Source organism: Dromaius novaehollandiae, chromosome 20 (genome assembly GCF_036370855.1).
Source record: "Dromaius novaehollandiae isolate bDroNov1 chromosome 20, bDroNov1.hap1, whole genome shotgun sequence".
Taxonomy (NCBI): Eukaryota; Metazoa; Chordata; class Aves; order Casuariiformes; family Dromaiidae; genus Dromaius; species Dromaius novaehollandiae.
Window position 1 is genome coordinate 7,016,875 of NC_088117.1, and position 16,032 is coordinate 7,032,906.

The 16,032-nt window shown below is 44.0% G+C and overlaps 2 protein-coding genes across 5 annotated transcripts in view; both read right to left on the reverse strand.

Annotated features, from left to right (window-relative positions):
- The window catches only part of CDK5RAP2 (CDK5 regulatory subunit associated protein 2), an 82,134-nt gene extending 76,825 nt beyond the window's left edge, over positions 1-5,309 (reverse strand). For 3 of the 4 annotated variants that reach the window (XM_026113767.2, XM_026113766.2, XM_026113765.2), the window contains exons 1-3: positions 5,047-5,309; positions 4,821-4,888; positions 2,810-2,877 (exon numbers count right to left, since the gene is read on the reverse strand). In XM_026113767.2, the coding sequence (XP_025969552.2) occupies positions 2,810-2,877; positions 4,821-4,888; positions 5,047-5,099 (189 nt within the window). In that variant the 5' untranslated portion in view covers positions 5,100-5,309. The remainder of the gene's footprint in view (positions 1-2,809; positions 2,878-4,820; positions 4,889-5,046) is intronic. The other variant, XM_026113768.2, reaches the window with a different exon arrangement.
- Positions 5,310-10,381: 5,072 nt separating this feature from the next.
- MEGF9 (multiple EGF like domains 9) overlaps positions 10,382-16,032 on the reverse strand; it is a 56,915-nt gene continuing 51,264 nt past the window's right edge. Inside the window, exon 6 of the mRNA XM_064523659.1 lies at positions 10,382-15,524. Coding sequence (XP_064379729.1) covers positions 15,070-15,524 — 455 coding nt within the window. The 3' untranslated portion in view covers positions 10,382-15,069. The remainder of the gene's footprint in view (positions 15,525-16,032) is intronic.

Genomic DNA, 16,032 nt, shown 5'->3' on the forward strand with positions numbered 1-16,032 from the left:
AGTTAAAAGGAAAAACAGTCTCATAACAAAACAGCATTACCTTAATTCTATTTCCAGGTATTTCAGTGGTAATAGAATTAAACCAGAGAGCTTACGGCTACTATTTTCAAAGTGCAAACAAAACATACTACTAAACCAAGAAGTGAAACAAATGTACTCTCTGACATTCAGTTTCTCAGAGCAAAGTTAATTCAGGCAGACTACAGTTAAAAGTTATAGCTTAATAAAAGACAATGTGTAAAAAGGGAACAAGTTAACACCGCAGAGAAACTTTAATGGCAATGCTCTTGACTTCTGCATTTAAAAGCTCAGTCTTAACTCCTTTTCACATTTCAGTTTCTGTCTTGGGGGGGGGGGGGGGGAGGTGGAATGAATGAAGAGGAACAGCAGAGACTTCTTGAAAACCAGAACAAAGCGAGTACTTTCTGCACAGAGAATTCCACACCGCTGCATGGCAGCAAATACAACTTGCCTAGATCAATTTAGTTCCTTCTCATGTCTGCCTAGAGTCACTTTTATGCAAAATGGCATCTGTCAGCAGAGGCTGGGGTTTCACAGCACAATACAGTTTTTGCCAGCAGAGGCCATTTTAAAAGACAGCAAAACGGTAACTAAGTGGGTTTGGGGAGACAAGAAAAAAGAAAACCCACAAATATCACTTAGTTCCCTAACTCGATACCATTTGTTCCTTCTGTTCAAAAGGATCTAATAAACCACGACAAAGTCCTCAGTTACAGATGTCTTTCATTTTGCTCATGTAATCATATTTCTAACTGCACATGGTATTTATAATGTGTCCTGCTTTCTGGCAACAACAAAAATAGTGAAGTCTACACTTCTAATATTATCTAGCTCAGCAAGTTCACCATAAAAACATAAAACAAAAAAAGACCTTTTCTACGCGGATCTACCCACTATGTCATTCAAGGGTCATTATATCACACTGTTCTCTGAACTGTAAGATGAGGAGCCCACTCTTGCTATCATTTCCTTCTTACGTCCTGTATAAATAACATAGCCACAAAGAACAGCAAATTCATGCAATAGTACAGAACACGCCATCTCCAAGCAGGAGTTACCTGCAACCGTCACCTTCTTTTAAAGCACTAATTCGGACTGTTTTGACACAGGATAAGAAGAGCCTCATGATGCGAGTCCAAAAGAGCTTCTATTGAATGCTCCCTTCCCCAGCTTTAGCCTTCCAGCTATCAGCAATCTGAATCTTAAAGACTTAAAAGAAAGAGTTATAGAAATGTCTGTGCTTGAGTTCCTTCAATGGATTCTTCCATTACCTTAATGGATTTTTCAGCTCCATAATAGTTTTGGCATCTACAAAAGCCCGGGAGAAATGCTACAGCTTAGTTTGATGCAGAAAGGAGTTTGTACGTACCAGGAAGCCAAAGGTCTGTGGGAGGACCCCCTTCTCCTCTAAGTCAGTACAGAGGCCCCAGGCTGAAATAGCACTCCTCTCCAGCATATCTCAACTTGCAGCCAGACTTCAACAGCCTAGCCTCTGGACCAGAGGTCAGAGACAAGGCTTAACATCTTATGCTTATTCCAGAAGGAAGACAAAACTTCATGAGAAAGAATGAACCACAAAGGATTTTCTCCTCCCTTCTACAGCTTTTTCCCCTATGAAAATAGACACTATAGATATTAAACCCCTTGCAGAATGCATATTCTACACTGATGTCTTTGGCACACGTCATAGTCAAGATTTTAGGTACATAATAATACCAAGGCATGTCATTTTACCCCCATCCAATACATGAAGACAAAAGAGAAAGTGAAATAGGTAGCGTCTGCAAAAACATCCTTCACCGAAGCTTTCCAAAACAAGCTTTAAATTCTAAATGAAGAACATAGCCTTCTTATATCCCTCTGAGAAAGTTACAAGAAGCTGGAAGAAAAGAAATTTAGAATTGATTGTTCATTTTATAAATAACCCTGCAAAATTTAACAGCAGCTACAGAACCACAGTAAAACCTGCAGACACTTGAATATATCTAAACAGATAGCAAGCCACAGCCTCTACCTAAAGGAGCCTTCTCCAAGAGATTTTTCAATTGCTTTCTCCTCTAAAGTTTCCTCAAACAATAGAATTCGATTTAAACAATTTAAAACTCTTTACAGACTATTTGTTCTGTAATACAGCTATAACCCAAACAAATAATTATTCAGCAGTGAGAAACAACTGGTTTATTACTTAAATGGTTATTTCAATTGAATGCCACCAATGCAGGTGGTACGTAAGAAGTGTCTAATATTTTCATCTATATTCCAGTATGCTCCAAACCTAATCTTATCTACAGAACTATGTCATAATGGATAGGATACTAGACCTTTACAACAAAAGCATTCCAAACACTTGTGAACAAATATAAATATAAAACAGATATAAAAGTGAAAGGTATCATAGAGCAGTCAATGAATTCAAAGTCAAATCCTCTACCAGTCTAAATGAAGATAAGCTTGATGCTTCTTTGAAATAAAAGGAATCAATTTCAGACTTGCAAATCAAGTTGTTTTTCTAGTGATTACATGCAATTTTGCACAGAGGGTGTCAGTTTCCATTCCACAGCTTAAGAGCAGCAGTTTACTAGTCTCAGCAACAACAATTTGTCTCCATTTTTGAAAGTAATACTTGAAAAAAGGAAGTTCAAACACAGGTGGCCAGCTGATCGCACCTTCAACAGATCTATACTTATAGAGACAAACAGAACCTGACCTAGAAAGTCAGCACTTTAGCCAGCACGCTAGATTTTTGCCATGATTCTGCCACGGAATGTCATATTAGAAGTCTACTCACATTTTCATAGTCCTTCATGGTCCGAGCTCTGGTTGGTGAGACTGTATCTTCTGCCGCATCTGGTAACACTAGGCATTTGAGAAGACAGAATAGATTCAGACAGAGGAATCTAAGCTAGGCTTCAACTTGGAAGCAGCAAAGGCTTATTGTAATCTAAACACAATAAAAATACAACACCTTTGGGGAAAGGAGGCAGGAATTTTTTGCCCTTTCTTTACTTTGTGTGTTAGCAGTACTACATAGTGTCTAGATTTCTCTCTGATCACAATAACCTGGCTATCAAATAAACACCCAAATTCCAACATCATCCTTTTAACCCAAGAGACACACTGAAATTAAGCCATACAAGGTTCAGTTTAGAAACAAGTCAACAGAGCAACTCCAAGGGACTCCCATTTTAGAATGAAGTCTCAATAAACTATTAGAAAGTAGTTCAAATCATTCAGTATCTTAGTGGCCACAGGACAGGCCTCCACCTTAGAGTCAGGGAAACCATAGACAAAGGAAGTTACCAGTATCTACGTTCATAGAATGTAATCCCTTCTCAATATATACGTACTAAAACTTCTGTTTGCATACATATTCTGCAACAGCTACATTTAATAATACATAACTATTCCCATTCAAAATTTCCGTGAGAGTAAGCTTAAAATAACTAGGTTGCATGAACACGTTGTATTCACATTTTAAAATACAAAGAAGGTGAGGTCTCAGACTGACCCTCATTCTAATGAAAAGAAAATATTTTCTTTAAATTACATTCAAAATTGTTATGTGACAATGCAAATTAGTCTTTAAAATATGCCAAAGAATGTCATCAGATGGTTTCTAAATCTTTAAGTTCTAATGAATCTCACAGGACAGCATTCCTTGAGCACATGCAGAATATAGTCACACTATGTTGCAGCCTGGGTATGTTTCTTTTATTTAGTTGCTTTCATGAACAAATGGGTCTTCCTGAGAAACATATCCAAGTCGCCCCCTAGTCTGTACTACCTACTTCTTCTAGACAAAGAAGTCTGCAAAGTTATTTGCTGAATAAATGCATAAATAAAAAGAAATCAAAGACATACACCTCACAAATTCACATAACAGAACACAGTGCAGTTAAACAGACTAATAGTAGCTTTCGGAATAATACCATTCAACCATTTTACTTTAAAATAACTGCTTCAAGTTATTTTTTCCCAGCCCTGAAGTAAGATGAACATAATTATATGGTCGGCATATAGAAAAACAAACTGAATTACAGTCCCAATTTAACAAGGATCAGTAAATTAGATAGGGAGGCTTCTTGTTGAAAGAATAAGCAAAAAGCTAGGGTAATGGGCACTAGCTTAGCCATTTGGACAGAAAGTAAGCAACTCCATCCCAGCTGAATTGAAACTGGAATGCCTAATGACACATGGCATGCAGCTTCCCTAGGATTAGGCAGTATATGAAAAAAGCAATATTGCCTTACTGGACATTTTAAGTATTGTACCAACACAAGCCACAAAACTGCTGATCATCTTACAAGATTCACAGACTTAATGACCACAGACAACATGCTGTACAACAGCAATTGCAGCAGCTGCTGGCATTTCATAATCTTAAAAAAAAAAAAAAAAAAAAAAACCAAAAAAACACAACTTACAGAAAGCTGCCTCACTTAAGAGATACTTTCCACCCTTTTTTAAAGCAAGATTTATTAGAACAATTACAGATCTGAACCTCCTGTTCAGAGCATCAGCATTTTATTAATCCATGACATTTTTCCCCCAGATGGGACAGTGCGTTTGATTCTTTTCACTTGCAGAGCGTTTCACTTTGAAGACCACAGCTGCAACATTCGGGGGTTCACAAAACAACGAGCAACTCAGAGAAGGCAAGTTGCGGGAAGGCGCTTTTTCTAGAAACACGGCAGGAGCCTTGCGCTGCAATGAAGTTGCTGGCCAAGGTCTTCGTGCCCCCGAGCACGACAGCCCCCGGCCCCGCGCCCCGCCTGAAGGCGCTCGCCCTCCGGCCTTACCTTCGCCGCCGGCCGGGCCAGGCTGGGGGTCACCTCGGGAGACGTCTGGCAGCTGGGAGACGCTGACGCTGGGGAAGGGGAGGGCATCACTGAGGAGCGGGAAGCCGAGGAGAGCGGCCGCCGCCGCGGTCTCAGCAGGGGAGCGGCGGGCTGGCGCCTCACCTCAGCGCCCGCGGCGACCCCCCGGCCGCCATCCCCGCCGCGCCCTCGGGCCCTGCCCGCCTACCTGCCCTCCAGCGCCACGGGCAGCGTGGGGTCCTCCCCCGGCAGCGAGTCCATGGCGGCGGCGGCGCGAGCCCCGCGGACGGCCGCTGTCGCTGGCGGGGGCTGCGGCTCTTTTGTGCGCGGCTTTGGCGGCTCCGTTGGAATTCAAACGGCCGCAACCGCTTCCGCCATCTTTACGTCGACGGAGATGAAGCCGCTGAAGCCACCGCGGCGGAGCGCGCAGCGCGGGCACAATGGAACCTGAGGCGGCGCCGCCATGTTTGCTACGGGCACCGGCCGAGGCCGCGCGGGCAGGCGCCATGCTGGCTGAGGGCAAAGCGGGGCAGAGGACCGTGGCAACTGCCAGCGAGGCAAAGAGGGAGAAAAACGGTCGGGCGCCATCTTGAGTGAGGGAAGCAGCAGCGCCGTCGCGGGCCGCCATCTTTTTCAAAGCAAGACAGGGAGGAGACGGGCAGCTGCCATCTTTGCTGAGGGCAGCCCGGGCGCGCCCCTGGGGCCGGGCGGAGGGCGCTGAGGGTGCGGAGAGAGGGGCGGCGTTCCCAGCGGGGTTGAGCGGCTCTCGCGGTGCATGAAGACCCTGAGTGTCCGTTGTGCACTGCCTGGGCAGCGCCTGAGGTTTTCACGAAGGCTCTCAGAGCTGCGCACAGGGCAGCAGCGTTGGCGCGTCCCCCTGCTGCTCCCCTTCCCTCCGCGTCAGGAGGCGGCTGCCCGGCGCGGTGGGGTCAGCAGCGCTGCCAGCCTCCCTGCCGCGGGCGTCACGAGGCCTCGACCCTGCCAGCACGACCCCGGCTTGGGCAAGCGCCTCCCGCCCCAGAGCACTGCGGCCCTCGCGTCGCCCCCGGCTCTGAGGGGGGGACTGAGCTCGAGGGGACGAGGGACAGAGCTGCCTGGGGGCAGTGGCCTGGGTGACAGTGAGGGAAACTGGCCTCCCCACCTTCCCCTGGAGCGGTTCTAGGCCCTGTTCCCAAACCGAGGAGTTTGGGAAGAGGCTTTTGTCGGGCTCTGGTGGGCCCCAGGCTCCTGCCAGGCCAGGCGGAGCCACTCGAGCTAATTGTTTCCATGTCCTCGACTGGGGCCCAGCCAACGTCAGCCCCTGGGAAGCACGGGCAGAGGGAAGGAAGGGGGGAACGAGCAAAGGGGTGGAAGGAAGGGGACTGGGGCTCGTCCAAGGGGTGCGGGGGGTGGCAAGCCAGCACCAAGGCAGGAGCAGGACAGATCCCTTCCCCAGGAGCCCACTCACATCGGAGTGCAGAGCGCTGATGCAGGATCGGACCCCGTTGTGTCCCCTAGGGAGAGAAGAACAAAACCCACCGTCAGTCTGTGAGAGATCCCCCACCACAGCATGGTGCTCAGGATCCCTCGCTGCAGGGACTCCGGGACACGGTCTGTCCCAGCCAGGGGATGCAGCTCCTGCGCCCTAACTCTGCACATCCAAGGTGCGTGTATGGAAATCCAACCCCAGGCGGTGCGCGCTGCGGGCTCCTCTGGGCCTGCAGTGGTCTCGCTGACAAGTGAGGGATGATAGATAAGGTGGGGAGAGGCAAATGGACACCACTAGCTGCTATTTAATGCAAGAGAGGTGTACAAGTCAGTGGAAATAGCAAAGATGGCCAAGATACACATCAAAAGTAGAATAGAAAACCAATCATTATTGCAACATAGCTGCAAGTGGAGTAAGATAGTGCTTGTCAGAGGTGAAAATATAGACGTAAGAAAGCATCTCAGTTAAAAGAAGTGAGGTTATTTTTACTTTTTTAAAAGATAAGGCTTTATTAGAAGTGTAAGCCAATCAAGTGGATGCACTAAGAAATAAGAGAGATCAGAGAACTCATCAATACTAAATGAAGTCACATTTCTAAAGAGTGGAAAGAAAGAGGTAAAGCAAATATTGGGAGATATGTATGAAAAAACAAAGAAAGGTGCCAAGAGATTAACAGAAGCACTACTGATTAGTAAAATAAATGCTGTAAAGCAGTAATCCGGATTTCATTAATATTAAAGGCTAAGAAAAAATGCTTTAGTTTCAAATTCTATTCACTATTATTTTTAACTGGCAAGGGTAAAAATCAAAGCAACCAACTGTTGGCATAATTTGTCAAGTATTGAAGCAGTTTGATCAGTAAAAATAGAAATATGCCACAACTGTTGCAACACTCCCACTTTTTTCAAAAGAAAATGCAATTATTTTCCCATGTTGACATTTGAACATTTCAGAACACTGACATTCAAAAATGCTAGATTAAATACTGCCATCATTTCTCCAATTTTTTCATGTGCCCTAATGCATATTACTATCTCTGACCTTTCATTTAGTGGAGAGTACTTTCTGTCAGTCACTAGCATATGGCAACATGCCCCTAATGTGGTATGAGCTGTAACTGCACAGAACAAGTAGGTGGAGCACCAAACCCAGGGTTTGCTTTGCTTTTCAAAATGTGGTACACATCCCCATCTTTTTAATTCATTATTTGAAACTCTGTGCAGGATCGAAATACTCTTCTGCAGTATTTACAACCCAAACGCCGGGGCATTGTGCCTGGTAGTTGTGGGTCAGAGAATACAGCCAATATTCAGCAAAAAGGAAATGTATTCTTCTGCTTCTGCCAGGCCAGCCGAATACAGAGCAGGAAAATCCACACTACTACTACCACCTCCCACCACTCTGAGCATTAATAATAGGTAAGTACGTGCTTTCAGTTTCTTATTCTCAGGGTTACCGGTAACATAAAGAAGCTTCATTTCAGAGGGAGACAATTGCCTGGCTCACACATGCAGGATTGACCAGGTGTTTAAGCGTTAGATCCAGTTTCCCTTTCAGGACTGAGTGTGTCAGATTTCATTCACAGTCGTTGTCTGGGATATCTCAAGGGAGTTCTTACCTCGCCAAGAAATAGGCCACTGATAAGGGCTGGCCTGTGACCATGGACCGAGGTAATTTTACAGCTTTGTTATTCCAAATTGTCATATTGTCCTGTTAACTCCATTCTCTCCACGTACCTGCAACATGGCTCTAATCTTTATTCAAAAGAGATGAAGGTTGGAGACCTATAAAATGCCACAGATTGGTGGCAGCAGGCATTAGGCTGTGGTTTGCAACCACTAGATACGTACGGTCACTGTGGGCTTCCCGGCCCTACTTCTGTCTCTCAATTAGATGTGTGCAAGTGCAGAATGGAGCAGCTGGTAGTGCCCCAAACTGAAAGGAAATGCCAGGCACTACTTAGTACAGCTAAGCTCTTCATCTCTTCTCCTGTCTAGTTGGACATGCCTGATGCTTTGCATCTGGGGCCTCACCATAAGAGATGCTCAGTCCCTTCAACTTCCCTATGGCCTTTGACAGACATTTGTCACCTCGTGTGACTGAGTCCCTTTCTGCAGCGGCCTCACCTTCTGCCGAGCTGAAATTAAGTTTCCAAAATCAGGTCTGCCATATGGCGCCAGGGTCTGATCAGCCAGTCTGAGACGGAAGCTTGTGACTTCACATGTTTACAAAGGAGACCTTAAAATGAGTTACAGTCCACTTAGTGAAAGGAGGATACCAGTTCATTATTGGTTAATGTTACTGTAAGGTATTACATATTTGATGCATGCCATTAAATCAGCATCAGGCAACCATAAGTACACGGCAAATTATCTACTATATGCTATGGGCCGGCCCAGCATCTCCATGTCTCTGCAGAGCCACGCAGCATGTCCCAATGTGTTACCTAAAGGAAAGCAGCCGGACCCTCACCGTGGAGTTCATCGCTTTGTGAAATGGCTGTCTGGTGGACCAAAGGCTATACGTGTGTTTATATATATATATATATATATATATATATATATATATATATATATATATACACACACACACACACACACACACACATACATGTGTTTGTGTGTGTATATACATATATAAACCACACATATATGGGTAAACTACACATACATATACACACATATGATTGAAAACTTCCATGTCCTACCACACAGGCCAGTGTTTTAAAACCTGCAGCAGCACCATGGAGCTGTGAAGGGCCGGAAGGGTAGGGAAACATACTGTTTTGAAGCAGTTAACAACTTGCCTTCTGATAATCAGATTAGTGTTGTTTAACCTTATCTTAATTAGTAATATATTTGGGAAGATTATGCTAAATCCATGTACCAGCAAGCCATATTGGAATGGCTCTTTACAAGGCAGTCTGAGATCCTTACCACATCAGGGACAAAATACTAGAGGGGGCCTAGGAAAGAAATACCTGTGGTGTGTGCAGTGGTATGGACGAGCTGACCGCAAGCTCCCAGGGAGGGGGATGGAAGTCTGCTGCCTGCTCCCCTGGGGCTGGAGCGTGATGGTGGCACTGGGAAGACGGCGCTCAGTCTGCTGAGCCTAGGTCCTCCTTGCCGTCCTGTTTCCTGTTCTCTAGTCCCTACACTGGGGACCTGATTCAGCAACCGCCTGCTCCTGTTACGCTTCAGAGCAAAATTCCTCCTAACTGAAGTGATATATTATCAAACTGCTCTGCTAATGCAAATCAGGTCTCAAAAAGCCCCTGGAATTTCACTTGTGTGGCCCTTGCTTTTGCAAAATGCTTAGTTTTAGCACCTGCTTTATTTATGCTGACTTACCTCTAAGTGCTTTGCTTAATAGGAGCCAAAAGAGTTACACATAACATTCAGCAGGAAAGACAAACCTTAGTGCTTGGAATTTCCTTCTGCACCAAGAATTCAAATCGATTTCTTAACCCCGACGAGTGAAAAAGAAATGCAAGTTTTTCAGAAGCCCTTTTGCAGATGTTACCAGAACTTTCAAAATGACTGATGCCACAGATATGGATTTCAGAGTATCCGATGAACATAAATTTCCTTTGAAAGACCAGTTGTGGTCGTGAACAAAAATACAATACAATATTCCTTTCCACTTTCTAGCTTTGCTCTGTAGGTTTTGTTTTTAATGATTGCATACATCTCTGACAAAATATGTCTATGTGAATATTACACACAATAATGGGAAAATACCCAGTGACTGTCTTAGCTACCAAACATACTAATAAAACTAGCTGAAAGCTGGAATGGTTAATAAGCAGACACAAGAGATCATAGGGCTCATTTCTGAGATGGATTATCTGACACAGAATGTCAGCTGTACTAATGAATATCTGATGTTAAAAAACATTTTTAGGCCATGGTTCTCATCTCACGTACATAGGTATAATGAGGGGATAATTCTCTTGGAACAAATGTCATTACTGCGATGCGATCAGATTCAATGCATTAGGTCTCAATCCAGCTCTGATCACTATCAATGCAAAGACTTCTACTGAACTTTAATGAACAAAAAACAAACACAAAAATCCATGTGGCATAGATACAAATTATATACATTTATTTTTATTCATTTTAAATAACATTCTTCTGTATAAATTCTGACATATATTCAAATCATACACTTTTTTTTTAGAAATGCATTTGTAGGCATAGCATATGCTTTGGAGACGCCTTATTTGGATGTATAGTAAGACTGATGGGTTTCAATTGGGAGCAAGTACGATTTTAAGGCCCACATTTTTCTTATTTTAATCTATTCCTCTGACACATAAATAGCAGAGGCCCATGGGAGCTCATTTTAAAACTTTACTTTGAAGGAGAAATGTATTTTTAGGATTCAATTTTATATCCTTTATTTAAAGGAGACTGCAGAAACTTTCTGCCACATATACATTGCATGTAACATTTGGGATAAAAATGCTGTATATCAGTGGTTAACTGGCCCAGGATGCCCGAAGGATGCTGAACACATCCCTTCCTATTTCATATATAGCTTCCAATGTGCTAAGTTTGTTCAGCCTGATCCAAGGGAATTACCATTCCAATGGATGACATCTCACGACAACACCCCAGGGCCAGTGCTCCACGCAGTTATTTAGAGCTAGTGGTTCATAAGATTTAAACTCATCTATTCACATTAACCCAATCATATTTTTGCATGTCTGCTGCACTTTGTGCTTACCAAATGCTCTCCTTAGTTGTGAGCCAGCCAGGCTGCCCCATGCCTTTGCCCCATTGTTTTTTGCCCTTTATCCATTATCTTCTTGCCTTCACTTATTTGACTGTGGAACTTAACTAACCCATCCAGACCAGCTGGGTCTGCACAGCTCCCATGACCCTAAGGATCATGCCTTGCAAGCTAGTTTCCCACCCTCACCCAGCCCTAACCTGCCTTATCAAACCTTCTCTATGCTCTACAGCTCCGGTGCCCTGCCACTGAGTGCCTTACCCCAGCACAGCCACATTGCTCCAGCCAGACAGCAGTAGGCCCTTTCAGAGGGTGATGTGTGGTGGCCCTTTCAGGAAAGCCACGTGTATCGGTATTGCCGCATCAGCCCTACGAGTGACCTAGGTGTCTTCCCCTTCTCTTGACAGTTTCTGAGTTGGGCCCCAGTGGAGCTCTGCAAGTCTGCTTCCAGTTTACCTGTGCGTACTCCAGCCTGGCATGGGCAAACCTCAGCATCTGGGAAGCTTCACGACAAGTTATATAACACATGGCAGGTCAGTGGGCCTGGTGGAACAGCCACAGCCTTTGCTACCCTGGCTCCACAGCCCGTCAAAGTGTGATGCTAGCCTAAGCCGATCAGGAGATGTAACTAGCTCAGCTTCTTCCTCACTTCCTGCGATGCCCGGGAGATGGCTGCATGATCGATGGAAGGAGCAAGCAGAGTTTAATCTCAGATCACCAGACAAGGTCAAACATGCAGCTGTTTATCCTTTCTTTGCCAAGGCATTCATCTCCTTTTGCAAGTGTTCTTTAAGCAAAAGGCCTGGTTGGCTGGAGATGCTTGTGCTTTTCTGGCTGAGTCATTTTGCCATCTGAGAAGGATTGTGCCAGTGCAATATCTTTGCAATAGCTCCAGTGCCCGCTAAAGAACATCCTGCACTTTCCTGTGCTGTGAGGATCAGGGCAGTCTGGGCACCTGGGCCTGTCCAAGCTTTCCATCATTGATATCTTCATCCAGATGTGCAACCAGCTGACAACAGCATGGCCTTATCACCTTCCCTTGCAGACTGACTGTAAGGCATCCTGGCCTCCTCCTCTTTTCAAATCCAGGGCTCAAACATGAAACATTTACAATAATTTGGTGGTTACAGCTCAGAAGCAGCCCAGATGCGAGAACATCCCTTTCTGAACTCATGCTGCAGTTTTGCAGAGTCAGCGTTTCTGCAGTGAGAGAAGCCAAGCCTATTCCCGTTACAAAGTAGCCTACAGTCTTTCAAAAATTTGAGGAAGTGTATTGTTGCAGAGATGAAAAGCCCTACTAAAGTATTTTGGAAACAGAGTGAACAATCTGTCCTTCACTTTTCCCACTAGCATTATCCCCTGAAGCTAAGAGTTTCTAAATTACCCTTCCTTGCCCCATGAAGGGACCCAGTGCACATGTATCACTAAACGAGCACTGCCGAACAATTACAATTTTTAGGAAATCCTCTACATTGTCATCAGTCTGCTCTTTGAAAGCTTGATGAGTAACTCAAGGAATAGCAATATCCCAGTTCTCTCCCCATTCTCTCCTCCATTCCTCCCCCATTTTATAACTAAAACCAACATTGCTCTGAATGACTTCAACCCAATTAATTACCTACAACCATGGGACCATACCATGGGACCAACCCAGGCCCATAGCAAGCAATGAGAGTGTTTCCATTGGGTCTAATAGCATGTGGCTCAGGCCTATATGCAGTATCACATCCTGCTCTCACCGTCTCCCTTGCCCCTTCTCGGCTGTTTTCTTTCTTACTTGCTGTGCCTCATCTTTAAATCAGGCAGCAACTTCTCTGAGGCAGAATTAGTATCTTTTGCATGTGTTTACAGCACTTACTCCCCTTTCCCCAAAAGTCTCCAATCTTAAGAAATGCCTCCACGCAGCATTGGAAAGCAAATAAATAATCGCCACATTCTTCCTACTGTTTCTCATCTTCCACTTGAGAAATATTTATTGTGCCTGGCTCTGAGGATGCATCAGTCAGCTCCTGCTGACCTTTAGCAGGTACTTCATTTATCCTCAGCGTTAATTGCTTGCAAAGCACCAACACATACAGCAACACAGCTTTAGTTCTGAGGTTGGTCATAAGTTAGGCAAAGTATTTGTTTCACACCCTGCTTAAGTGCAATGGTATAATTTTCATGGGACGGACTCTGAGACTGTGCCGCGCTGGTGGCTCCCCAGCACGGGGAGGGCACAGCACCCGCCTCGAGGCCCCACGCAGGTGCCAGGGGCACCCTCCCTTGTGCTGTGCTGCCTTTAGTTGTTCTCCCTTTGCTAACAGTCCTCCAGCCTGACAAAAGTCAGGGGATTTCATAAAACCTATAGCCCCCCTTATGGTTTTTTGACAGCTGATTTCCCCTCACGCTGTCTTGTGCTACATGAACTTTTAAGCATGAATTTCCTGACAGCATCCACGCACTTTTAGCTTTTAAGCTTAGAAATCTGAAAGCGCAGATTGGCTCCTGCAAGCTGTGCTCTGAAACCCCAGTTCCACCGAAATGCAGGGGATTTTTGCCTTTGCAAAATTTTTGCCTCCAAGGGAGGCCACGAGGCCACACTCAGCCCTCCGGCAAGTCTCCCCGTCACCATGTAAGTGCAGAAGAGATGGCAATGACATTCACTCGTGTCAGGAGCAGCCACTTCAGAAAGGCCTGGGCATCAAGATCAAGACCTCAATAATAATGCATTTATGACAGCATATTTGCATCTTTAAGATTTAAAAGCAAACAGCAGAACAGTACATCCGATTGTTGGACACCTACTAGGGCCTCGTCATGGCGAGGCTGGCTATTTACTGTGTATTTAAAGGAACGGGGAAAATTGACAGATGCAAGTAGGGAGCACTCACATTTTCTCTAAAAAAGAAAATTATTCAGCAACACGAGAAGAAAAGCTTCAAGCAGTGGGTGTTTGCCAGAGTCCCAGCTCCAACAATATTGCCATCTAATTTACAGTATTTTAAACAATCCTCATTTTTTTCTTTTTAAACAACGCCACTAACCGCTGTACAATTAAAATCTAGATGATAAAATATGACTTGGAGAATAGGGAGTTGGAGGGGGTCATGATTTTGTTCTTGGGTTTTTTTGGTTGTTTGTCTTTTTTACAAATAATTACAAATACAATTCCAAGAAGATATATTACATTCTATATACAGAACACACCATTTCTATCAGGGTAGGATATTAAGCCTAGCTTTTATTTTTACATGGCAACCCTGAGATGTCTTGTCGTCTTCCCTTGCACAGAAACTATACAAGTTCATCAACCCCTACTAGAAAAAAAATGGATTTCTGTGTTTTAATAGCATCATCACCCTGTAAAAGTACTCAGAAAGGGAAAAGCATAGCCTCCTCCCTAACTCCATTATTTTCATGGTATTTTTTTTTCCTGTTTCCTATTTCAGTGGAAACTGATAACGGTGACTTTTGTTCAAGTGCGTAACTTACTCCTCTACTTGCCTCTTGGTGGTACAGTGAACAATGATCTCCCCCCCCCCCCCCCCTTTTTTTTCCTCCTCCTCCCTTTTCAAGCAAATTCATATCAGGAACTAATATGAAGTCTTTACAAAAGTCTATTTCCTGAAAATCCACTGTGAATTCACAAGCTACTTTTCAAAATAAAGGATGCAGGCATAAGTGTTAGGTTGGCTGGAAGTCAAGTAGCTTCTGATTAATCATGGGGTATTGCTTTCTCCACCCCACCACCTCTTCATAAAAAAATATATTTTAAGTTCAGCATAATTTTAAATCCTTAACAACAGTGAATTCTATGGATCTTTATGGAGAACAAGAAACTGAATGCATTTTACCACATTACCTGAAATTCAGATGTACTACACTTTTTTTTCTGTTCACCTGCAAGCTACAGCATGCCCAGCATAAGAGTATCTGAAGAGCAAATTCCTTTGCTTGGAGCCTTGGCACGGATCCTGATACCCCTTCAACAAGCCCTGCGATTTTTTTTAAGCCAACTTTGGAATAGCTGGATTGCTTCTTCTTTTAAGCTTTATAATTATGCATGGGAGTTGTCAGTGTTAGCTGTCCGTTCGGTGCAACTTCGTTCCCATCGTCTTCCAGCAGGCCTGACACATCGGCGTTGGGTATGCTGTCATGGTAACTGCTAAAACTGATGTTGTCCTCTTTGAGTTCAATGGTCCAAAAAGGAGCGTTAAGTTTTCTGTTTTGATACTCACGGTACATGTAGACAGCTCCCACAAAGCCCATTAGTAGGACAACAACTATGATGATAACTGTCAAAATAATTATGTTAAACTGAGTCCATGAAACATCTGCAAAAGCAGAAGTACTATTGTCAGAGGAACTTATAGGAAATATAGTCTGTGTAGTTGTTGGTGACAACGTACTGTTTATCACTGCAGTTGAAAATGATGTTGCTCTGCTGGCATTCGGAGCAGAGGTTATAAACTCTGTTGTTCCTGGGCCAAGAGTGACTTCTACAAAATAAACAAACAAACAAAAATCATGATCAATAAAAAATACAATTAGCTGGAACCAAACAGAAATATGGGATTTGGCATTTATATCTCAGTTGTTATGGAAATTCAGCCTACACTGTTAAAGGTAGATTTTTTTCAAAATAGTTTTAAAAAAGTAGCAATTTTTTTTCAAGATAATTCTGCATGCTAAGTGCTCGCTGACTGCAGAGTTCCTGTGAAAACATAGTGATGGATAGGCAAGTGTATTATCCAAAATCTAGTGATAGATGGATAGGTGCACTAGCCAAGGCTCAGAGATGGGTACATAAGCTCCTGATGAATGCAAGTCACCCAGTCCAGCTCCTATTCAGTACGTGAAAACTGGGCTTCCCGAGCTCAGCAGAAGTTTGGACTTTGAGTCTAACAAAGCTAGAGCTTCACTTGTCTACATGAGCTGCACAGTCAGGCCAGGAGAGTACCGCGACACCAGGAGCTTACACCCTTCACACTACAGTAGACATAGGAT